The sequence below is a fragment of the Lepus europaeus genome, chromosome 4 (assembly GCF_033115175.1).
Source record: "Lepus europaeus isolate LE1 chromosome 4, mLepTim1.pri, whole genome shotgun sequence".
Taxonomy (NCBI): domain Eukaryota; kingdom Metazoa; phylum Chordata; class Mammalia; order Lagomorpha; family Leporidae; genus Lepus; species Lepus europaeus.
In genome coordinates this window covers 18,704,633-18,730,116 of record NC_084830.1, presented here as the reverse complement: position 1 = coordinate 18,730,116, position 25,484 = coordinate 18,704,633, and the positions used below count along the sequence as shown (strand labels likewise).

General features: G+C 43.0%; 1 protein-coding gene across 1 annotated transcript in view; it reads left to right on the top strand.

The window, feature by feature from the left end:
* Positions 1–25,484, top strand: part of FER1L6 (fer-1 like family member 6) — a 251,737-nt gene that overhangs the window by 143,163 nt on the left and 83,090 nt on the right. Inside the window, exons 14-19 of the mRNA XM_062188016.1 lie at positions 1,116–1,236; positions 3,801–3,901; positions 9,642–9,732; positions 13,716–13,835; positions 15,319–15,471; positions 22,572–22,749. Coding sequence (XP_062044000.1) covers positions 1,116–1,236; positions 3,801–3,901; positions 9,642–9,732; positions 13,716–13,835; positions 15,319–15,471; positions 22,572–22,749 — 764 coding nt within the window. The remainder of the gene's footprint in view (positions 1–1,115; positions 1,237–3,800; positions 3,902–9,641; positions 9,733–13,715; positions 13,836–15,318; positions 15,472–22,571; positions 22,750–25,484) is intronic.

The window sequence follows — 25,484 nt, the reverse complement described above, 5'->3', positions numbered from 1 at the left end:
TATCATGTGGCAAAGAACTTCTTCAACTCTGTCATCTTACCTCTTCCACCTTACCTGCCTCCCCATTCATCACCTTCCTCCTTGGGAATAGGCAATGATGAGTTCCTTCTTACCCGTCTTCTGTCTTACCTTTTATACTGTCTTTCTCACCAGTATCTGAGCATAGCCAATTGTCACCTTCCAACATTCCCTGTGGCTCCACGTCTTCCCCTTTCAGCTGCTTCCCTAACTCTCTTCTCCCTTCTTGGCCAGGTGAGTCACCTGCATTATTAGCACCAATTCTGGCAACATGTGGAAGAAGGGAGGGAGGATTGAAGGAAGGAGGGGTAAAAGGATGAATGGATGCAAGGATAGATAGATAAATGAAAGAATGGATGGATGAAAAAAGGCAGGGAGGAATACATTTACATGTGTTATCTCAGTTGATCTCTACATGGTACCTGGCATACAGACACTTAAAAAAAGTTATTGTTCTTTGGGGCTGATGTGACACAGCAGGTTAAGCCACCACCTGCATTGCCAGCATCCCATATGAGCACTGGCTCAAGTCCCAGCTGCTCCATTTCTGATCTAGTTCCCTGCTAATGCGCCTAGGAAAGCAGTACCTGCCACCACCATGGAAGACCCAGATGGAGTTCTAGGCTTCTGGCTTTGGCCTGGCACAGCCCCAACTGTTGGGGTCATTTGGGGAATGAACCAGTGGATAGAGCATATTTCTCTCTCTCTCTCTCTCTCTCCCTCCCTCCTCCCTCCCCTCCCTCCCTCCCTCCTCTTTTTGTAATTATGTCTTTCAAATAATTAATCTTTTAAAAATTATTGTTCTTTTTCTTTCCGCTCTCAATATAAAACTGTCCTCCTTGAAGAAGTCTTGCCCAGTTAATCCCGCCCTCTGGTGGTCATTTCTAAGCTCTGTCCTGGATCTGGTAACTGTTCATAGGTCTCACTGTTGCCACATAACTCTTCACTGTTTATGGTTCATGGGTCCCCAATTATAGTCAAGGGATGGTGTTAATAATTTAATAGCTTTGCTATCACCCCTTCTCCATACAAGTGACTGGAGTTTCCTGAAGCACAGTGATTGCTAACTAACTTCCAGACCCAATGTGTTTTCACAGGAATTACAACTATTTGCCATATGAAGCCAAGAAGCCTTGTGTCTACTTCATCAGTTCTTGGGGAGACCAGATCTTCAGGCTACATTGGTCCAACATGCTGGAGAAAATGGCAGACCTCCTGGTAGGTGACTTTGACAGTCCAAGATTTGAAGATTAGGGAGTTGTGCATGAAAGGGATTTTTTTAAAAAAAGATTTATTTATTTGAAAGGCAGAGTTACCTATATAGACTGAGAGAGAGAGAGAGAGAAAGAGAGAGGAGGAGGGAGAGAGACAGGGAGGAGAGGGAGAGAGAGATCTTCCGTCTACTGGTTTTCTCCCCAAATGGCTGCAGTGGCCAGGGTGGGCCAGGCAGAAGCAAGGAGCCAGGAACTCCATCCAGGTCTCGCACATGGATGGCAAGCACTTGAACCATCTTCCCTGGCTTTTACAGGCATGTTTGCAGGGAGCTGGATCAGAAATGGATCAACTGGGACTTGAACTGGTGCTCCTAGGGGATACCAGCAAGCAGCTTAACCTGCTGTGCCACAGTGAAGACCTAGCAAAGAGGATTTATATCTACCCCTTAGAAGATCTTGATCTCAGTTAAAATACAAACAAATTGAGGTGTAGGACCAACAGCTCCTACCTCATACACCCAGGGGACTGAGAATCCATTTTGCACAATCCCTAGGCTTCAAGTCAAACTCAATTTAAATCCCTACTCCACTTCTTCCTCTTACAGGACCTAGAGAAAGATGATTTCCTAATCTCTAAAGGGCAAAATGTTGACAACTTTCTCACAAAATCGGTAGATCCTGGTTCCAACTAGCATAATACACTGAGTCTCCAACATGGTGGACAGTTCCCTACAAGACTGCCCAGCTCTCCAGCCCTTGCACATGCGTTCTCTCTCTTACTTGACCCCAATCACACTTGTCTCCTTTCAGTTTCCTGAAGAACCCAAGTCCCTCTAAGCCTCCTAGCCACCAGTTCTTGGGAGTGTTGTTGACAGGTAGTTTCATGATCCCATGCCCTTTCTCCTGCCTGGGCTGCTTTTTCCTCCGTTCTCCTTCTGTGTAACCCAACAATGGCCAAGTCCCAGTTTCCAGCACCTCCTCAGGAAAGCTTCCTGACCCCACCCCCACGTTAGCCTTTTCCTTCTGCACTCCTTCCATAGCTTGCAATGTATTTGTGTGTATTGTATTGTGTGCTTATTTGTCCAATAATCATGCCCCACTGTTTCTATGGCAACTTGCATACTATCTGGCACCTGATGGGCTAAATAATCATTTGAGGGATTGAAGGTGTGGAAGTATGAAACACAAAGCCACTGCAGTAAATGCCCAGGGAGGAGAGAAAACCTGGAAACTCGGTTTCTTGAGTACCGTGCACCTTCCCTTGTGAATCCTTTTCTTCTGCGCTCACATTTCTCTTCCCACCCATGCATCTCATGGAACGTCTCCTACTCTGTCCCGCACACCTCACCAGATGACCGTTATCCTTTCCATCCCATTAAAACCAGCAGGAAGGAAAGAAACGCTTTCCTGCTTGCATTTGCTTTATAACCCTTGACTCTACCTGTGCAAATCCAAGCCTTGCCCTGGCTGTGGGGATTCCAGGCCTTATGGTGCCACACCATGTGGAGGCCACAGACTCCGACCTTGCCTCGCTTTCAGACAGAATGTGTAGTTTATCTGTGAGAGTCTTTAAAAAAGCAAACTGGAATTTTCTCTAGAGGCCAGAGGAGCCTTTAGCATTTGTACACTTGTTTCTAAGTCTTTTCTCAGTGCCGGTATCTCTGTCTGCCTGGCAGATCGTGACTAATGTGATTGAAGTTCACCCTGCCCTACAGTGTTGTGGGTAGCAGCTACCATTGTCCCATTTTACAGATAAAGAAACTTGGCATGAAGGGGTTATAAGTAGTAAAGCCTGGATTTGCACCTAGGTAGTCTGATCCCAGAGCCCCAGTCCTCAACCACTCCATAATGTTGCCTGGTCTTATGCTGGAAGCAGAAAGAGGGGGAACCTGTGTCTCCAGCCCCGGACCTTGGCCTATGACAGAGTAGCATTTATGTAAATCCTGGCAAAGTAGTGGAAGTATGCCCACATCCCCTTGAGCTCTGTTTTCCTTTAGCTATTGAATAGAATCCTGGAATGTAGGCCCCAGAGGAAAAATGTGACTATTAATGATGCAAGCACACAGCTATTGTCAAAATCAACCAGTCCCACCTCCTTGTTTAGAACTCATAGAAGTCAGAAGATTGGGTAGCCCTTTGATTTCAGAGATTATTCAGTATGATTATACCGTTTAAAACAAACTGACTTGAATTTTACTTTTGAAGTTTTTGGCAATTATATCTAATTTATTCTACATTGTTAGATATTACCCATGTCATGAGTTTCCCCACAGGGTAGACTGTAAATACATGGTAACCACTTAGGGAATAGATTTGTGGTAAAAGCGATGAGTTTGAATAATATAGGAGGAGGCTTGTGTCTGGAAAAATTCCATCTAAGAAAAGGGAAGTTCACAGTTAAGAGCTCAGTAACATTTCCAGTTTGAGTGCGAGAAAAGGAAGAGAATCCTCCTTCATTTCCAAAACAGAAAATCAGCCATTTTTTTTTTCCGGGCTGTTACTGTCAGTGTGGCTACTACCGGTCTCGTCTGCTCCCCAAACCTCTCCAACCCTGTGGTTTGTTTTCAGGAAGAAGGTATAGAAGAAGTGACAGAGTTGATCAAGGTTTCAGAGGAGGCGCCAGAAGAGCAAATGAAGACGGTGCTCAGTGACTTCATCAGTCAAAGCAGGTACTGGCGTCTGGGGAGCTGAGCCTCCGTGGACTCAGCTTTTAATTGCTTTCAGAAAACAGCCAGTTTCACATGCATTCAGATGGGCATTTTACTTTGTGGCAGCCATCATGATTTTGTTCAGTAATTTAGGTGGCACCTGTGGGCTGACTCCTGCTTCCTGACACACAACACCTAAAACACACACCAAAGAGGGGGAACAGAAAAGAAGAAACCCCTATTGCCGAGAGTATGAAAAAAACACAAATGCTCTTAGTATAGTGCCCAGAAGGGTACTTTGCATTTGGCAGATACTCAATGACTACTTGACATTTAAATGGGGGTAATTTCTATCAAATACTATTTAATAGACTTTTTCCATATAACCCATTAATAAGTGCCAATTAATGACTCTTACTCCAAGTGGTAAACAGTGTAGTAAAATATAATAATAAAAGATAAAATATAAATAAAATATAATATATAACAAAAGGCAAAAATATAAATATAAAAAATAAAAGAGATAAAAATATAGTATGTATTAGTTACCTATCACTGGGTAACAAATTACTCCAAAAGTTAGTGGCTTGGAACAGTGTTTATCTCCCAGTGTCTGTGGGAGTGGGATCCAGGTGTGGTCCCTCCATGTCTTTGACCAGAACTCTCCCAGGTACAGCTGGGCTGCAGTCATGGCCAAGGATTCAGTCCAGGATCATTCACATGGCTGTTTACAGACTTCAGTTCTTCCTGTGCTGTTGTGTAAAGGATGTCAGTTCCTTGCTCACTGTTGGTTGGAGGCTGCCCTCCAACTCCTTGCCATGTGAGTGTCTCCACGCTGCCTCTCCCAACAAGGCAACTTGCTTTATCAGCACGAGCAAGCAACAAGAGTGAGAGAAAACACGCCAGCGAGCTGGAAGTCAGGGGTCTTTCATGAGCTGATCTTGGGAGTGGCAACCCATCACTCTTGATGTGTTCTATTTGGAGCAAGTCGCTGGGTCCTGCTTGCATTCAGAGCTGGGAGCGGGGATTACACAGTGGCAGGAGTTGTAGGAGGTGGGGCTCTTTGGGGGCCAGCACAGAGGGTGCTTTCCCCATAGGGAGTCAACTTGGACTAACACTTGATTTTAGTTGGGTTAAGACAGGATGAAAAATGATCGTTTATCCTAATAGTAAGGGGAAGAGAATGCAGATTAATTTGAAGAAAGGCAAAACCACTAGACAAGGCTTAGCCAGTTCTGGTGTTCTTCATAAGTTCTCTCTTTCCCAGTCTTTCAACTACTCTACCATTTTTACTTTATATTAAAAATGAGAGACAAGAAATAAATAGGTAGTTTTTCTTTTCCTCTTTACTTCTTTTTTCATTATAAACACAGTATGTATTTGCACTACTCCTGCTGTAAGCTGTTAAGTGCCACCTGCAATTCCCTTTACACATTTTTAAAAAGCTTCATAATCTCATATTTTTAGAAATTGTTTATGAGCAAATTAATCGCTAAATAATTTTCCTATATTTGGGGATTGCTTGGGAGTGATAACCATTCCCTTTTTTCTTCAAGCTTCTAAGCAACTGAAAAGAGATACACCAGTGTCAGACCAAGATCAAAATGCTGGTTTTGTGTTAGTGAGTCTGGATTTGAGAAAGCAGGTTGGATTTGAGGTCAAGAGTCAAGGTCAAGAGGGGCTTCCTGTCCCTTCCCCCATTCATGACTGAGCAGCTGGACTTTAGGGCTTCCTCCGAGCAGGGCCCCCCAGGCAGCAGAAAGATTGAGTCTGAAAGATGCAGAGAGAAGAGACTCATGTGCCAAGGTCACTTACCCCAATTTTGATGAGGATATAAATTATTTCTCCCCCTCTGGGGCAGGAGACCAGGAGTGTACACCCTGCCCACCTGGCCTGGTCCATCCTGGAGAGTGGAATGGAATTCCCTGTGCCTCCGGAAAAGGCAGGAATGGGGTAGCAGGGCTCTCTCCTCAAAATATAATCTTTTCATTCTTTTTTTAATTAAGAGAGGATGTAACCTTTCTGTTATATACAATGAGTACTTCTAGTGAGAGTGACAGTCACCAGCAGGTGGAACCCTGCTGTGGGAACTCTCACTGGGAGGTGTGGAGTTGATGTTAAGAATGTGTTCAGTGACTCTGGCCTCAGAATCAGCCCTTAAGGCATTCGGACCTGGCTGAAGAGCCCATGAGAGTATTGTAGGCATGGAAAGCCAAGGTACCATGGAAAAGAAAAAAAGAAGAAGACCTAAATGAAAGATCTCTGTTAGTGAGATCCCAGTGGAAAGAACGGGGCCATCAAAGAAGGAGGTACCTTTCTCTGAAGGGAGGAGAGAACTTCCACTTTGACTGTGACCCTATCGGAATAAGATCAAAGTCAGCGAACCCTAAAGGCTTCCATAGCCCTGGCAACTCATGACTAGAGCCTAGGGAGATTACTGACGCCATGAACAGGAGTGTCAAATTGTTAAGTCAGCAACAGGAGTCACTGTGTACTTACATCCCATGTGGGATCTGTCCTTAATGTGTTGTCTAATGTGCAGTGATGCTATAACGAGTACTGAAACAGTATTTTTACACTTTGTGTTTCTGCGTGGGTACAAACTGATGAGATCTTTACTAATTATATACTGAATCGATCTTCTGTATATAAAGAGAATTGGAAATGAAAAAAAAAAAACCTGGTGTTAAATTGGAAACGGCATAGAAAATTAATTAATTTTTAAAAAATATTATGTAGGATCTCTGCCTTTAATGTGCTGTACACTCTTATTTAATGCTATAACTAGTACTCCAACAGTATTTTTTTTTTCACTTTGTGTTGCTATATGGGGGCAAACTGTTGAAATCCTTACCTAATATATACTAAACTGATCTTTTGTATATAAAGAGAATTGAAAATGAATCATGATGTGATTGGAAGGGGAGAGGGAGCGGGAAAGGGGAGGGTTGTGGGTGGGAGGGAAGTTTTGGGAGGGGGAAGCCATTGTAACCCATAAGCTGTACTTGGAAATTTATATTCATTAAATAAAAGTTTAATTAAAAAAAAAGAATGTGTTCAGTGAGGCTCAGAAGGTTAAGGTGCCGCCTAAGACACGGGCATCTCATATGAACAGTGGTTTGAGTCCCAGCTGCTCTGCTTCCAATCCAGCTTTCTGCTAATGTGCCTGGGAAGGCAGAAAAATGATGACCCAACTCTTGGTCCCCTGCCACCTGCATGGGAGACCCAGATGGAGTTTCCAACTCCTGGCTTTGGCTTGGCCCAGCACTGGCCATTGAGACCATTTGCGGAATGAACCAGTGGATGGAAGATTCTCTCTCTCTGTCTCTCTCTCTCCTTCTCCCTCTCTCCTCCTTCCCTCTCCCTCTCTTTCTGTAACTCTGATTTTTCAAAAAAGAAATAAATTCTTTCAAATAAATAAATAACATCCAAAATGTGGTCAATAGGAAAACAACAAAGGTTATAAATGCAGGAAGGAGAATGGAAATAGCCAAAGTAGCTGGGGATGTAAGATGTCCTCATAGTGATAACTTAAATGCAAATTCAAGTTAACACCATTTCACCTATAAAAATGGGCAATTTTCACAGTTGATGAAGACTTTCCATTTTGTCTTCTCTATAATTGACTTTTTTTTTCTTCACAGGGGGCTAAATGCTCGTAGCTAAAAAAAAAAAAAAAGCAGAAAATGTATAAAGCAAAAGTGTTCTTCTTAATGCTGTCTCCAATCCCTGCTCCAAAGAAAGAGTTCAACTTGCCTTCCTGGACTTTTCTGTGTGCTCATAAACACATTCATATACACATACTCACAAAATACAGTATTTCTTTACAAATGACATCGCAGTTTTATTCAGTGTGTTGCTTTTTTCATTCAACAATGTACACAGCACAAGCATCATTCTATAACACGTAATAGATGTCCCCAGTATTCAGTCAGATGAGTGGGTCATGGTATATTCACCTAGTCCCTAATGACATTTAACCTGCTGCTACTTATTTTGCTACTGAAATAATGCTATGGTAAAGACAGTGTAAGCATATTCTTGCAGAAAAGTGTTACTTTTGAAGGATAAGAATTCCAGTATAATTTTTTTTTTTTTTTTTTTTTTTTTACAGGCAGACTGGATAGTGAGAGAGACAGAGAGAAAGGTCTTCCTTTTTGCTGTTGGTTCACCCTCCAATGGCCGCTGCGGCCAGCGCATCTCGCTGATCCGAAGCCAGGAGCTTCTCCTGGTCTCCCATGTGGGTGCAGGGCCCAAGGACTTGGGCCATCCTCCACTGCCTTCCCGGGCCATAGCAGAGAGCTGGCCTGGAAGAGGGGCAACCGGGATAGAATCCGGCGCCCCAACCGGGACTAGAACCCGGTGTGCCAGCGCCGCAAGGAGGAGGATTAGCCTGTTGAGCCACGGCGCCGGCCATAATTTTTAAGTCAAATTTTATGGACATTTAAATTTTCAAAGGTGCTGGCGAATAGTTTCTACAACATGTTAACAATTTATAGTCTCCTACCATAGCTTACACTCTCCTCCACATTGTGGCCAATCTTGAATATTTTTCTTTTTTATAGCTCTAGTCTTGAATATTATACAGTTTATTGGTACAATAGTGCTGATGTTAATTTGCATTTAAGTTATTACTATTGAGAACATCTTATTTCCCCAACTATTTAGCCATTTACGTATCTTCTTGCATTCATGACTTTTACTGTTTTCCTATTGAATACATTTTTAACTTCATCTCCAAAAAATGTTGCTTCTCAGTCTTTGTAGAGTTTAAATTTTTTTCTTTATTTTTGTTTATTCGAAATGCAGAGGCAGGGAGAGGGAGAGGGAGAGAGAGAGAAAGGTCTTCCACCTACTGGTTCACACACTAAGTGCCAGCAAAGAACCAGAATTGGAAGCAGGGTCAGGACTTGAACCTAGGCACTCTGATCTGGCATGTGGGCATCCCTAGTGCTGTTCTAACCACCGCATCAAATGCCTATCCCTTTTGTATAGCTTTTTAAATGTAGGGAAATGGCAGGCATTGTGTTATAATAGGTTAAGCCTCTGCTGGGGATGCCTGCACCCCATGTCAGAGTACCTGGAATCAAGTCCTCTGCTTCAGATACAGCTTCCTGCTAATGTGTACGGTGGGACGCAGCAGATAATGGCTCAAGCACTTAGGTTGTTGCCACTCATGTGGGTGACCTCAATGAGTTCCTGTCTTATAGCTTTGGCCTTGCCCAGCCAATGCTATTGCAGGCTTTTGGGGGAGTGAACCAGCAGATGGAAGATTGAACTAACTCCCCCTCCCTTCCTATCTCTTGTTCTCTGTTACTCTGCCTTTCAAATAAATAAAAACAAATAAGTAAACTTCTAAAATCTGTGGAGCCATATCTCAGTATTGAGTGTGAAATATTTGCTTTAGATAGAACTCTTCAGGAAACTTTTTGGTATGTCAAACTTGTAAGATGAAAGAAAATTTCATCCTTTTTACTTTGGCTATGAATTTTGACAGCAATAGCAGTAGATACGAGCTGAAAGAAAATAAAAAAAACAACCATTTCATCAAACCAATTTGAACTTTGGACATCACTTCTCATTGTTGTTTTGCTTCCCAGAAAAGTTGGGTGCACCGCGGATTAATCCTAAATCAAAGACCTTGGTTCTGTGGCTTCCTCAGCTTTCCATTATTTTGCAGAAAGCATGTTTGCAAATCTTTGGAACTATATATAAGAATTTTCACTAAGTGGATTTCAGAGTTGTTGTTTTTCTCTTACAGTGCCTTTATTTCTGAGGCAGAAAAGAAGCCCAAGATGTTGAACCAAACCACTTTAGATAAGAAACGCCTCACGCTCTGTTGGCAGGAGCTGGTATGTGAAAATCTATTTTTACTTTGAATGGAGATAAAACATCTGCTTCAAAAAGAAGCCCCGTGGATGAGGCATAGGTCACACACCAGATGGGGATACGGTGTAAAGGGCACGTGTTAGTCAGATGGAGAGACACGAATGAGAAGGGAGTGTAAGTAACTGAGTTGGAGAGGATCTAGCAGTTTTTGATGGGGGACAAGGATGAGCCGGAAGCCCTGTGCCCTAGTCTGATGGAGCACCACTCCCCCGTTTGCTCATTTTCTTGACATTTGCACTTTGTTACACGCTACGGGCTCTTTTACTTGGCCGTCTGCCCCACAAGCTGAGAGGCCAAAATAAATAACTGTTCTCTTTCTTGGGATTCTTCTTGAGAACAGGGCAGTGATTGGGGTTCCTCTGTGTCCTGGAGACCTTCCGGGTGCTTACAGGCAGGTACAGGTGCCTTGCAGATAACCCAGCCTGGTTGCATGAGTGGTGACTGAGAAATGACAGATTAAGTGGGAAAAACACACACACACACACACACACTAGATTATCTCGTCGTAAAGTTCAGTTCCAGGGACTAGGGTAGAGTTTGGCCTAGTGGTTAGGCTGCCAGTTGGGGTGCCCTGATGCCATTCTGAAGTGCCTAGGTTCACTTCCTGGCTCCACTTCCAAACTCCAGCTATGGCTGATGCAGACCCTGGGAGGCAGCAGTGCTGGCTCAAGCGGTTGGGTCCCTGCCACCCATAGGAGACACCTGGATTGTGTTCCTGGCTGCCAGCCTTTGACCCCACCCAGTCCTGCCCATTGCAGGTACTTCCCCTCCCCGCAACACCCTGCCCTGCCCACCTCTTGAGTGAATAAGAAATAAAAATAAATGAAAAATGAAATCTTTTTTTTTTTTTTTTTAAAAACTTTCAGCAGTGGTATTAAGGGACATTTTGTGAAGGCCATAATACTTTTGCAAAAAAAAAAAAAATCACTCGGTGTTTGATGTTGGAGAGGCATTTAAAAGACATGAGTGGCATTCAGAGAGATGAAATGGTATTCCAGAAGTCACAATGAGTTCATTTTAGTCCAGAGACTAAAACCAAAGTCTCCTGACTCCTCAACCACCTTCTTGCCAGAATACTTTACAGAACATTTGGAGGACTGGGTCAGCACCATCGCTAAGATCTCCCCTGCCGGTTTTTTCTTTAGCACCTCTGGCTGAAGTACTCTCCATGGTGTCCCCTCAGTACATATCCTTCTCTTCTCACTGTCCCGAAGCTCTGGGACTGAACAAGCCCATGATTCTCATATCTTTGTAGTAACCCAGGTGTCCCTCCTCATCACTAGACTTGTATTTCCAGCCTCCTAGTGGGCATCTGACATGCTCATCATGCATGACCTCAGACTCAGCACCACTGGCTATCCATACCCTCAGGGTCCTCATGGGTGATTTCAGCCATCTACAGATCAGAAGTACTTGGAAAAGCTTCACTTGTACTGAAAATGAACAGACTTTTTTCATCATCCCCTAAATACTGTATTAGATATTATAAGCAATCTAGAGATGAATTAATGTATATGGATCTATGTGCATAGGTTATATGCAAATATTACACCATTTCATAAGAGGGACTTGACCATCTATCAGTGGTTGTATCTGAGGGGGGTTCTGGAACCAACCTCCTGTGGACAAGAAGAAATCATTGTGTATCCTGCTGAACCATCACTTTACCTAAACTCATTCCATGTCCTCTATTGGCAACGCTAGTTACACTTACTACTCTAGCCAGAAGCCCAAGTATCAATTTTGCCATTTTTTTCTTCACTTTTGATAAGTACTTCAACTCCAGGTCCTGTCTAATCTGCTCCTTAAGGACCCTGGAACTTATCACTTCTGCATCCCCAGTTCTTTAGTAACTCTAGCCTTGACTATTTCAGTAGTCTTTCTCCAATCCATTTTCTGTGTCATGGTCAGAATGGTCTTTCTAAATCACATATCTAATTGGATCACTATTGCTGGAAAAAAATCACTGGTGTCTCTCCGTTGCTCATAGGGTAATGTCTTTTGCATGGTCGTGGTATACAGAGGTGCTCACCATCTGCCTCCAGTGGAGCATCCCAGCCTTACTTCCCATGACTCCCTTTGTGTGTATCTGTGATCCAACTGTCTGAACCCTCAGCGATGATGCACCCTCACGTGTAGTTTCCCCCTCTGTCTATACTCTTGTCTTCTTGCCACCTGATGAGTTCTGTTCTATTGACCTTTGGTTCAAATGTCACATCCTTCATGAAACCCAGCCTTGCCCCCATCTCTGGTCCCATGATGCTTTGCACGTTTTAATTATTTGTGTATGTTGTTTTGACTTCACCAGGTTGTTGAAGTCTCAGGGAAAGAAAGGATTATGTCTTTTCCCTGCCCCAAACCTGGGCTTCTAGCAGTCCCTGGTAGATAGTTGATACTCAGTGTTTCCATATGATGTTAACAGTTTCCTGTGTGCTAGACATTGTGCTAGGTGCTGGGAACACAAAGCTGAAAGTACTTGGTGCTCATCCTTGAAGTATCTGTAGCTTGACTGATTCATTCATTCCGCAAACACTTATTTAACACGTGTTATGGGCCAGGAACACTGCCACACATTGGAATACAGGTGCGGACAAGACAGAGGGGCTGCTGTCCTAGTGAAGTTTACATTGTAGTGGAGAAGATGGAAGATAGGTAAACAACAAATACATAAAAATGATTATAGGTTACGAAATTCAGTGGTGACATTAAATTTGAGGCCTGATGGATAAGAAATCAGCCATGGAGAGTCTAGGAAGAACATTTGAGCAAGAGAAACCACCAAGTGTACAAGCTTAGGATGGATCAAACCTCACATATTCTAAGACTTTTGGGGACCAGTTTGCCTGGAACAAGGCAGGACTGTTATGAGAAGAAGCAGAGCGTAGGCAGAGCCAACTCACACAAGGTTTTTAAAAGCCACTGTAAAGAGCTGAAGTTTCATTCCTAAGCAAATAAGTGTGGGCTGAACAAATCGATCAAAATAAACACTTTGGGATATTCCGACAACTCCAACTGAGAACTCTGGCAGTGCTTCTTAAATGATGCAGGCTTGGTCTGGAAGTTTCTACCACTCTCCCAGGAAGAGGAAGTGGTGCCATGGTGAAAGACATGCACTCCGGACTCAACTGGGGTCAACTTTAGCTCTGCCACTCAGCTGCATGAGCCTTTTCCTCCACCGTGAAACAGGAATAACAGGGGCCAGTGCTGTGGCCCAGCAGGTTAAGCCACACCTGCAATCCTGACATCCTATATTGAGGTGCTGATTCCCCTCCTGGGTGCTGCTCTGCTCTCCAGCCAGCTCTCTGTTAGTGCACCTGAAAAAGCAGCATAGGATGGCCCAAGTGCTTGAGTCCTTACCATCCACATAGAAGACCTGGATGGAGTTCTTGGCTGCTGGTTTTAGCCTGGCCCAACCCTAGTTGTTTTGGCTATTTAGGGAATAAATGAGCAAATGGAAGATTCTCTCTCTCTCTGTCTCTCTCTCTGTCACTCTGCCTTTCAAATTAAATAAATAAATCTTTTAAAAATGTAAATAATGGAATCTCCCTTGTGCGTTTACTATGAGGAATAATAAAGGCTTAATACAGTAGTTAGAATATTGCCTGGCATTAGGTGGGAATTCAAGGATATTTAGTTGCCGTTATTCTAGTTGTTGTTAATTATTGGAAAGCTTGGGTTCAGGTCCTGGCTAAAAACAAATCCTATGTGACCTCTGACCTTTCTGGGCTTCAACTCTCTGCTTGTCAAACAGAAGTGAGAAGAACACTGCCACCATATTTCTATGGACTTCCTATTAAACGGCCAGCCTGAAGTGATGGACGCTGAAATAGTCCTAATGAGGGCTCTGGGTGGAGCTTACAGGCACCTTCAAGACTCCCCAGCAACGGGATGGAAGCTGTTGCCTAGATTTCTAGCAAGATCTACCCTGATTCTTGTTCTGTTTTAGGAGGCGATGGCCAAGGAGGCTAAGGGGATTGTTCAGCAGCAGAAGAAAAAGTTCACTCTTGAGGAAATGATCCGTGAAGCTCAGAACTTTGTGGAGAAAATCCGCTTTCTTGTTGATGAGGTGATGGACTCTGAAGGCCAAGCTCATTTAGAAGATTAGACTGAATGTCCTCCTGATGAGGTTTGGGTGTTTGGTGGGAGGGAAAGATGACTCAGTGCTTTTGTCCCCACATCCTGCTGAGTTGAGCAGGCACTGTTTGTTTAGAGATGAGAGAAGAGACTTTAAATTAAGCCAAACATGTACAGCATATTGATTTCTTTTTACAAAGCCTGAATTTTCAGCAAAATAGAAATCATGCTCCATAATAGACTCAAGAAAAGTAAATATAAGCATGAGAGCTTTGAAAGGTTTTCAACTATAAAAGGATTTAAACTTATGTCCAGTAAAGGTCAAAACAACTTCTCATTTTAAAGTTCAGTCATACAGTATCTTCTGGTGACTTCTAGAATGGTCTTTAAAAGCTCCTCATATTTCCTTCTGTCAAGATTCTGCAGCTCTTTCTTGAAGCCTACAGATGTGTAGGAACTTCTTTGGAGGTTTCCCAGGAAGGTGTCAGGGAGAGGTAGAGTCCCTGATTTTGTTGTTCTAGAAAGTTGTACTTGTTGCCGCTAGTCAATCATTCCCTAAAGTCATAATCAGCAGTGTCATAGGCAGCCAGTAGACATGGGACTCTTAATAAGCACAAAGAAGGTTTGAACCAGGCCCTGGGGCTGGGCCAGGAATATCTAGTGTCTCCATTCCCATACTTAGAGGGAAAGGAGGGCCCTGGAATACCTAATATACCTGAGTGTTAGCGTTTAGAAGGATTGAGTATCTGCTTCCAACCCAGGAATGTCAAAGCCTAGTTTATAACAAAATCTCCTTTTGTTTTGGTAGATGTTAGTTCAGAAATGTGAAAAACACTCACGACATAATGGGCCACTTGAGTTGGAATTCTGCACTTCCTATCTTGATGAGCTCAACTTTAAAGTCTAATTTTCTATGCAATTTAGTCGTTTATCCTGGATAACCACCTAAAATGGAACTAAAATGCTTGGCAATTACATTTGAGGTACAAAGATCCTTGTAGAATTGCTCTCCATTCCTTAAGAACAAGTGGAAAGACATTCAGACATTTGTGGATTTTTGCTTTGTTGTTTCATTTGAATATTCTGGAAATGTTATCTGGCTCCGAGGAGATCTGATGTGTGAAGCAAAATCATTATTACAAGATTGGAAAAAAAGAATCCATGCAAAGTTATAGAAAAATGTTTATTCTACAAATGGAGACAAATAGGCCACCAAATCATGGGCCCACTTACATCTTATTATAGCACAATGAACACTTGGCATACGAGTTTATAGTACTTTACTTCAACCCATAACCCAAGGCTTTCTGTCTCCAAGGAAGCAGCATTGGCCAGATTGCACAGATGTTTAAGTATCTAGATGTTTGACGCTTAGAGTTCGTTTTGCAGAAGAGACTAACTCAGGGTGATCGAACTCTTAAAGTCAAGGTTATTAAACATCAACCTGTCGACTGCCACTCTTCTCTGTCCCACAGCCACAGCACACCATCCCTGATGTCTTCATCTGGCTGCTTAGCAACAACAAGAGGGTGGCATATGCCCGCATCGACTCTAAAGACCTGCTCTATTCACCTGTCAGGGAGCAGATGGGCAAACACTGCGGGAAGATCAAAACTCATTTCCTCAAAGTAAGTCTGCACTATTTTTGACTAAAGGAAGCGGAAATTTCTCTTTTTCCTGGCTGGTTCAGAATTTCCAGTGTGTGCCTCCATCTCCAACTTGGTCCCCCAGAGCTGTCAAAGGTATGAAGGCACCTGGAGAATCTTGCTTCTTCTTGGTTCAAATGGCAATTCAGTAGACCATCTTGAGGCTGAATCCTTCCCAATTCTCCAATGATTGCATCACTAGGCAAATAGGTTTCTTTTCTTTTTTTTTTTTTTAATGTAGTAGGTGTATCTTGGGGCTACCTTCAGTTTTACTTCTTTGAACATCAGGGAAAAATGAATGTTTTTCTATTAGTTTCCTCATGGCCTTTTCTCTTATGTAATTTGTCCATGACATCGTTTCACATGAGTTCATCTATATTTTAAAAGGAGATTTCAAAGAAAATTATAAGAGGAGCAGAATTGCTAGCTCTTGATTCCTGGTGACTTTAAACTTGGGGCTCCTGCACCCTGCATGAAGACAGGTTTCCTGGATAACCCCTGAGAGGCTCTCACAGACAATCTCTGAATGGTCCTGTCATCTCTAACTCGAGACTTGAGCCTTTCTTGAAGCTCCTGTGTGTTTTACTCCTACAACAAGCGAGTTTTTATCACAGCAAGCAGAAGGGAGAAAATATGAGCAAAAAGTGGTCCAAAGCCCTAACATCAGTAGCGACTGGTCACAAGAGTGTGGTTCAATGGATTAATTTTCCTAACTTGTAAGTAGCCTGTCCTGCCAATCTCAGTTCTCGTTGCTTGCTGTAACTTATTTTTCAGCTGCTTTAGAGGGAGGATGAGAAGGCTCAAAATCATGCCATACAAGGAGCAGGTGAAGAGACTGCAGTGCTTGGGCGAGATGCTTTGATGGTGTGAGGGAGATCTTTCAGTGTTTGTGAGTTTTCAGAGGATAAAAGCAAGCCCCACCCTAGACTTGACAGAGAAATAGTTCCTTAAATGGTAGCCCACCTGGTTTCCTCACCCTCTGAGATGTGAACAGATGCTGGACAACTTTTGATACGAATCAGCAGTGGGCAGTGATGAACAGCCTCTAAATGCTGTTGAGTTTTGATTGGCTACTGTAGTTGTGACTGTTAAATGTTGCCGACAGAAGAATCCGTGTTATTGGGCATGAAAGGCAATGTGTATAAATGGTTTGAATTGTGGGCTTTGAAATCAGGTGAATCTAGGTTGGAATTTCTAGCAGTTTGCTAGGGTTGCTGTCACAAAGTACCATAATCTGAGTGACTCTGACAATAGAAATGGATTTTCTCTCAGTTCTAGAGGCTACAAATCCCAGAGAAGGTGTCGGCAGGGCCATGCTCCCTCCAAAGGAGTTGGGGAAAGTGAGAAATGACCTGTTCCAGGCCTCTCCTAGCTCTGCCTCATTCCTGGAGTTGTGCCAGCACAAGGCCAGTGTTCACATCCATCTTCCTCTGTGTGTGTGTGCCAGTCTTTGTGTGATGTTCCTCTTACAAGGACACCTGTCACGTTGGGTTAGAAGCCTGTCCTACTCCAGTACTCACAATGCCATTTCACTTCATTAATCCCATCTTCAATGGCCCCACTTTCTGGGTCCTCAGGATTAGGACTTCAACATATGAATTTTAGGAGAACACAGTTCAACCCCTAACAGGATTCCAGGGCCAGCATTTACCAATTGCATGACCTTGGACAGGTGATTTAATAGCCTCCATCCTCCCTGTAGAATGAAGGTGTTCATCTCACTTTTCATCCATTAAGTGGGGACGATTGTGAGGACTGAGTAAATAGATGCAAGTTAAGAGATTCATCTGGCTGTGCCGCCCCAGATCAATCGATCCACCAGAGCAGGCATTCATTCCATGGCCCAGAGAACTTTGCTGTAACTGTGTGCCCCATTCACAGCCTATGAGTTGTTTGTGGCTCTGCATGGTATTTTCTGTCCTGTGTGGAAAATGACTTTTAACCGCACTCATATAAAACAATAACCGAACAGAGAAAATTCTTCCCCAAATAGTCCACCCTAAATGTCAGAGATTTTCTTTAATTTTCTCCATTCAAGGAATGCTAGCAAGGCAGGAAACATTTGTCTTCAAAATAGCAAATCATCTCAAAAGGCCCTGAGCTAAAAATACTAGGAAATTGTATAAAGTTGCTCACTCCTAAATATTTTGATGTGTCCTGGCATTATGTAAATTTAGAACCAAGAACAGCTGTCAAATAAAGCCAGGGGATAGTTGTGTCTGAGAGTACAGAACATTTGTCCTAGGGCATTCACCGTGTGTCTATTATCTCTATCAGATGACTTCAAGCATCAATTTCTTTCTTTGTATTTTTCTTTGCCATTGGAACTTATTTGAGTGATAGCTTTCTTAACTTGCTGAGTTCAGTTACATCAACGTGATGAAACGCCTTGATAAGGTGATTCTGCAATGGTCACACTAGATTTTAACTCACTTCCACCCACCGTCTCTTTATGCCCCCTTTCTGCTTGCTGAATTGGAAAGTCTGAAAAAGAAATGGCTGCCGCAGGGGGACGAACTATTCCTACACCTGCTACTCACTCCGGTTTCCTGGCTGAGAAATAGGAAGTAGGGAGAGAAAAGCATGGAATGCAAATTTCTGAACTCTGCAGGTCAGAGTTTCCTCCAAGTTTATTCTATTGCACATTTGCCCTTTGAGTGACTGTATAAATATCCACATTCAAATACACTTAGGAGGTTGAGGCTGTAAACTTGGAAATTCTTGGAGTTTCACAGCTTCCATTACCCAGTAGAAGGTTCCAAGAAGTCTCGCAGTCAGGACATAGTTCTCACTTCTTGAAGGTATATTTTCCAAGCTTGTTTCCCCGAGAATAGCTAATTACAGGTTTTAGGAAACTTCTGTTCCTTGGGACCCAGTACAGAGAATGCAAATAAAGAGGAAGCAAAGGTACCACTTCTGTCATCCCACAGCTGGCACGGTCGACCGATGACCAGGTGTTTGTGCTCCCTGGTTCCATCGCCTCTCTTTCTCTCTGATTCAGACACGTTTGTTACACTGGCAAAAATGATGGGACAGGGTTTGCAGAATTCAACCCAACTGTCTATCCAAAAAAGAGAGTGTTCTCCTTTTCCTGTCCTTGATGGCAGGAAATGTGGAAAAGGAAATTCCTATCCAAAGGAAATCCTTGCCATGGATGCACTCTAAGCCCAGGAGGTGGCTGCCAACCTTCCTCTTCTCTTCTACTGAGTCACTCTCTGTGCTGAATCCACCTGTCCTCACCCTCATCTTTATCCCTATCCTGCCATTTGCTCCATACCCCCAAATCCGTCTCCTCTCCTCCAGCCTCCTGGAGCCTCATCCAGCTTTCCTAGGATACAGAAGAAAGGCATGGCTGAAAGGTATCCTTCTGGGTCCTGCCACAAAGCAAAATTTCTACAACACCAACAGGCCTTTGTCTTCCTGATACTCACTGACCAACTCCAATGCAGCATGTGGATTATCATCGCTCTCCTTTCTCTCAGGTGCCAAGACTTCCTCTTCCTTTTAAGCCAGCTGGCATTATCAGAACCCCAGTGGGAGGTGGAGAGGCTAAGATGTTAGCATTCTGTTTCATGCACTATTTATACGTTGGTGATCACAGTTTTTTTTTTTTAATCACTTTTGCATTCTTAAATTATTTTTCTGTTGTGTGTTTTCTTTCTTTTTTTTTTCCACCTACATGGTCATGCTGTTCTCAAAAAGAAAAACTTTGCTGTGATTGGCCAGGATTCAGAGGCAAATGAGATAAGGAGAGTGGGGTAAGGGGAGAAGGCAGGGGCAGACACACGTGGCTGGAATCACGTATGAAATTTAAAAAGGGATGCTGTTTCTGAAAGTAATCTCGAGAAGTGCTCAACACTATTGGGGGAATTGAACTTGGCTGCCTATCTGAGAGGCTTTGCATCATCTTGCCAGCAATTTTAATTTGTGTGCCTTTAAAAGAAATGTGCAGGGTTTGGCACTGTGGTGTAGCAGATAGAGCCGCTACCTTCAGTGCCAGCTTCCCTAAATGGGTACCGGTTCAAGTCCCGGCTGCTCCACTTCCAATCCAGCTCTCTGTTATGGCCTGGGAAAGCAGTAGAAGCTGGTCCAAGTCCTTGGGCCCCTACATCCACGTGGGAGACCCAGAAGAAGTTCCTGGCTCCTTGCTTTGGATTGGCCCAGCTCCGGCTGTTGCAGCCAGTTGGGGAGTAAACTATCGGATGGAGGTTCTCTATCTCTCTTTCTCTCCCCCTGCCTCCATAGCTCTGCCTTTCAAATAAATATCTTTTCTTTAAAAAAAGAAAAAGAAACGTGCAAGCTGCAAACTTGAGGAGTGCAGCTGTGGTCCCTGTACCAGATGTTAGCTGAGTTTGAGGCTTTTATCATGAATACCAACATAGACGAACATGCACACACACACACACAATTTAATAGTAGCATAAATGAGTGATGTTTTTAATTGTTTTTGTTTTACTTTAAGAAACAGAGAATACCAGATCTGCTTGGGGGAATGTGGCACACTACATTAAGAAGCATGCTGCTCAAATATTTTAAAAGATCTCAAATATTTTAAACGGCCAGCAGGATCAGCATTAATAGGGAGACACACAGAATCTCAAATCCTACCCAGACTTACTGACTTAGCATTTGCATTTTAACTAGAGCCCCTTGCAATTTGCATGCACGGATACACGTAGCAGCCTGTGAAATGTGCTGGCTAGGAGTCTGGGCACTGAAACCAGGTAAAGCAGGGTTTGATTTGTGGCTCCAGCTCTGCCTCGCTCTGGGACTTTGGACAATTCTCTTTGAACCTCTATTTCTTCATCTCTAAAATACACATTATAAAAGCATCTACTTTACAGAGTCATTGTGGGGATGAACGATAAGCTAGGACTCATTAATAGCAGGCAGGTAATAGAAAATTCTGTGCGAAGGGGAAATGTTAGACCAGAAGCTAGAACAATGTAAGCGCTCAACATGTGCTGAATATTATTAGGTAAGGGAATGAATGATTATTCATTCAACAAATATTTACTTTGTCATTTATGGGTGTCAAGAGCTCTTTGGCAATGAGGCCATTGCTGAGCACCAACAGACAAACGTTCCTGTCTGTGTGAACTGATATCTCAGAGATTCTACAAATGGCAGAGGGATTGCTTTTATTACTACAAAATTTCCTTAGGCAATCAATAAACAGTTATCTTATGGAAAAAGTGCTCAATACATTTTAGCTTATTATTATTAGAAAAGTAATGAATTGAGGATTATTTGTCTTATAGTTTTAAACAATTTTAGAATCTTAAGAGAGTACTAGTAGAGTGGTTGCCTTTACCAATAATAAAATGACCTTGTTTGGATTTCTGGGGAGTTGAATGAGTAATGGCATTGTACTCCTAAAGATTAAAATTTCAATTGCCACATATACTGTGTTGGCTTCTTCAGCCTTACCTTTGGCTTTCTCTGTCTAGCTCTCATGCTCATTGGTTGTGAAACCTTTTTTGTTGAAAGCTCTTAGCACCACACATGGCAAAGAGTAAGCATTTGCTCAACAATAGCTCAGACTACCCATATCTTTGTTCATGCTCTTTCCTCTTTCTGAGATGCCCTTTTCAATGGTCCAACTCCAAACTACTGAACACAGCCCGGGTAAATATTTGAATTTAAAGAAAGGATAGAAATACATACTGTTCTTTCTCTGTTCCCTTAGTATTTTCTCTCTTCACAAATGAGCACATGAATGCAGATCACCTTCTTGCATAGACGTAACCTCTTGGAAGGAGGGTCAAGCTGTGTCTTAGTCGTTCTAATGGTCTCAGCCCCAGTCTCTCAGCAAAGACCTAATAGCACTTGCAGTAGTTTCTAAATTGAGTCTCTCTGAGTCCACTTATGAAATCCACAGAGCCAGGATACAAAGGCAAATAAGCCATGCTCCATGTGTGATTCAAGGACTCTCCATGATGGTCTTGGAAATTGTGAGAGCACAAGTTCTGGCCTCTTATATTAGCACTTGTGATCCTTCATGGAATGGAGGTGGTATAGAAGAAAGCAATCACTGATGGAAATTCTAAGAAACACTAAGAGGCACTTAGAAGAGTCAACAGAATCTGGAGAGGCAGCCACATCTTAAGTGCCATCAGCTACTCAGAATGATGGCCTTGCCAGGACTCGTGAACACAGCCATGTCTGATGCCTGAATCTCTTTAGAAGAAAGCACAGACTTGAGAAATAAAGAAGACATATGTCTGCATTGAATTGTGCTCTTGAGATCCTCAGAATACCTGCACCCCCACACAGGTATATGCACACATGTACATTTGTATGGACACACACTTGCCATGCAAACTCACATACCACACAGCAATGCAAACATCAGCACAAAAAAAAAATCAATTCCATGAAGGAAATGGAATTAAGACTATTTTGGTGCAAAAATATTTTGAAATCCTCCTGTTTTTTTCATGATACACTACTTTCCATGAACTTTTTGAAGACTTCAAATACATACGTCTGTGTACATTTAACAGAATTAAAGCAGGGTAGCAAGGAATCTGAAGCCATACTTCACACACAGGAATGATTGAAGGAACTAGAAGTATTCAGCCAAGAAGAAAGGATACAATAGGGCAGGGAGGGTCATTCAAGAGCCCAATGGCCTGACATATGGAAAAAAACTCTGGAGTTCTTCTGAACAAAACAAAGTGGTAAACTAGTCTAGATTGGGAATCATCTTTTCTGGGGTTCAATCCTGAATCTATTGCTTAAAAACTGAGGGATAGTAGGCAACTTACTTTCTCTCTCTGAGCCTGGGTTTCCTCATCTACAAAATGGGGCAATAAACACACTTAACTATCAGGTTTCAGTGATCCAAGGCTTGGAAGAATGCTTCTCACAGTGCCTGTGTTAGCCCCAACCCCACTAAAACTGGATCTTCCACAGAGCTGTGCATCAGGGCAATGGTGCTACTGCTCTCATTTTGATCTAAGAGGAGCCCTGGAGAACTGTTCTCTGAACATGCTTCCAGCTGTGTCTCCAAGAAAGACTTCATCCTTATTGATGGAACTCACTATTAATGAGGCACTCTTCCTGGTAATCTTCCCCAGCTTCCTGGAAAACGGCCAGTTGGTTGGTCAGTGCAAGCAAAAGTCGACGTGTACCTGTGGCTGGGTCCCATCAAACACTCCAGTGCCATTTTGGATAACTTGCCTGCAGGCTATGAAGCAGAGATGCTCTCCAAAGTGACTGGCATGAACCAACCCCCATCCAACCTGCTCTACCAAGGTATGATGCTCCCTGGGCAGTGAGGGTCATCTGGTGTCTCTGGTGGGTTTTTGTGAAAACAGCACAGAGGGCAGCATGCACGAATTATTTGCACGTTATTTTAGGATCAACTTGTTTGTCTTCTTTAAGACAATTTCTAAGAGTTCTTCTTTACTTTCTAATATCCCACCTAAAATGAATAAGGTAAAGTCATTAAAATACATCTGGAGTAAGTGTTTATGTTTTCCTGTTAGGGGAGAGAAAGCCATTTGATTTCCTCTCTAGGTAGACTAGACTGTTGAGTTTGCATTTTAAACAAAATATGGCTTTTTAAAGAATTACTAGTTTTTTGTGATGATATGATCTGTGGCACTAGGGCAGTGTTTCCTTTTAGTGGTATTGGGGTTTTGAGTTATTAAATGTCCCACTAGTGACCCCAAAAAGACAGGTGTAAGTGATGACATTTGTGTTTATCCAGCTCAGCTTTTGGTTGGCTTCTTATAGAAAGTCACCAGGCTTTCTGGAGTCCTTTCTTCTACATAGTTATGTTCTATCAGTGTCATCATGGTTATAATTTCATATGACTTTGGATTTTGCCATAAATATTCATATCTTACACTTGCATTTTGCTTTCTGTTTCCAAAATATCTCAACTTATCTGCTTTCTTGTGGCTCAATTCAAATAAAGCAGACTGCAGTTTTATCCTTACTCCTGCTGACGTTGAGTCTTGAGCTGAGCCGATGTTGGAAAGGGTGGAGAATTGTCCACACACTCTGTTGCACAAGGTGTCTCTGAGTTGTTTCACCTTCACTGCCTGTGCAGTCTGAGTGGTTCAGTAGTCAGAGAAGACATGCAAGTCCCATGTAGCCAGGCATTGGATTTGGAAACATGTATCCAGTGGTTCAATTCAATGTTAATGAGTAAGAGTATTGTCTTTTGAGAAAAATGCATAATTCCTAGACTTTATATATAAGATCTCATGGGGTGTTTCTTCATTTTACAGAGGGAGAAACTATTAATCAGAGATGCTTAGAAATTGCCCAAGATCACACAGCTAGTCAATGACAGAGGAAAATACTCCAAACCCTGCCTTTTACTGTTGTTTTCCATCCTACCTTTATAGGGTTTTCATTTTCAGGTGATAAATACCCACAGTAAATTTCCCTATCATATAGAGACTGTCTCCAGATATTCATGACTATGACATATATGGTATTCTATTTGCTAACAGTTCAGAGGAGAGGAGAGACTTTTTCCAGTGCTTTATGGTTCCTGCAGTGTGTTGTTTTCATGGGGTGACCTAATAAACTTTCTGCTGTGCATTGGCCTTGAAGGTTTTGGCTGCCATCCATACCTACTGGAGAATTTTATGCTCCAGAAAATATCCATTCAGCAAATAATGAGTTGGTACCTATATATGGAAGGCATGATGGAAAAGTTAGTGGGGGGTATGGGGATGAGTGAAAGGTGACCCCAACCTGATGTGGGGGCAATCAGACAGCTGTTTGACAGCCACAAGTGAAAAGTAAGCATAGCCAATGGGTGAAGAAGTTGATTAGAATAGTCCAGGGACTATAGTTGGTTAGACCAAAGGTTTCAGAAAAGCCAAAGTATAGATGAAGGACATGGCACTCCCTGGAGTTGTACAGTGTATTGGTTATGTGGCTGCAGCTGGGAACTGCTGAAATTCCTGGGCTAGGTGCTTGAAGGTCAATTGGTGGACATTCTGTAGCATGGACATTCCCAAGTTCACTCCCAGAAGCAAAATTTGCCAAATTTGTGTGCAGTGTGCTAAAAAACACATGAACTCTCTGTAGACAAACTCGTCTTTGGAAATCCCTCTGCCATATGCTGAATATTGCATGGTTTACTGCTGCCATGTTACAGGGCTCTCCTGTTGGCAGAACCCAGCCTGTGGACATTAGGGTTTATTGGTATAGGTGGGGAAAGTGGCAGGACTAAGAGTTGAGTCCAAAGGAATCTATTCTCTCATTTCCTTGACTTGATCAGAGCTTGGAGAAAATTGCACTGTGGTTATCTGGACTTAACTGGGGAGTGTACAGAGCTCAAGTTTCTAAATTCTTTGCAGGATCAGAGTGGGGACTGATATGGTTTCTACATTCCCAGGGTCCAAACTAGTTCCATGTAGCCAGACAGTGGCATGCATAGGAGTAATTGGGTGGAAGGACAGAAACTTGTGCAGGTCTCATGACAATCAAGTAAGGAATTGCCTGTGGGGCTCTCTGCCTTCCCTACCCCCTCTTTGCCCTAACAGTCAAGAGCCAAGTTCAATAGCACCCATTCCTGGGATGTCTCCCCAACTTACTTCTCATTTCCATCCCTCACTGGCACACAAGATATGGGCCTTAAAACTTCCCACCTAGAGGGAAGGTGTTGACTCCTTGTTGGTCGCACTCCCTGACATATCTTCTCTTTATTGCCAGCTTGACTCACATTTGTACCTCATGAAGCTATGTTCTGACATCTCAGGTCCTGCGCACACACCTTCAAGAGCTTCCTATTGTCTGCTAAACTGAATGACAATGCCTCAGTAAGGCCTCCAGGGCCCTCAGCAGTATGACCTCAAGAGGCTCGGACTCCATTTGGTAGCCAAACTACCACATCCTTCTCCCTGCCTGGCCTGGCATTTTAGTCCTTATCTTGACTCACCTCTCCCAGCTACCCGGGGTCTCTGCCCCTGCCTATCAACCTTGATCCCATTTAGAGTTCTGCTCAAAGGCCATTGCCACCTCCC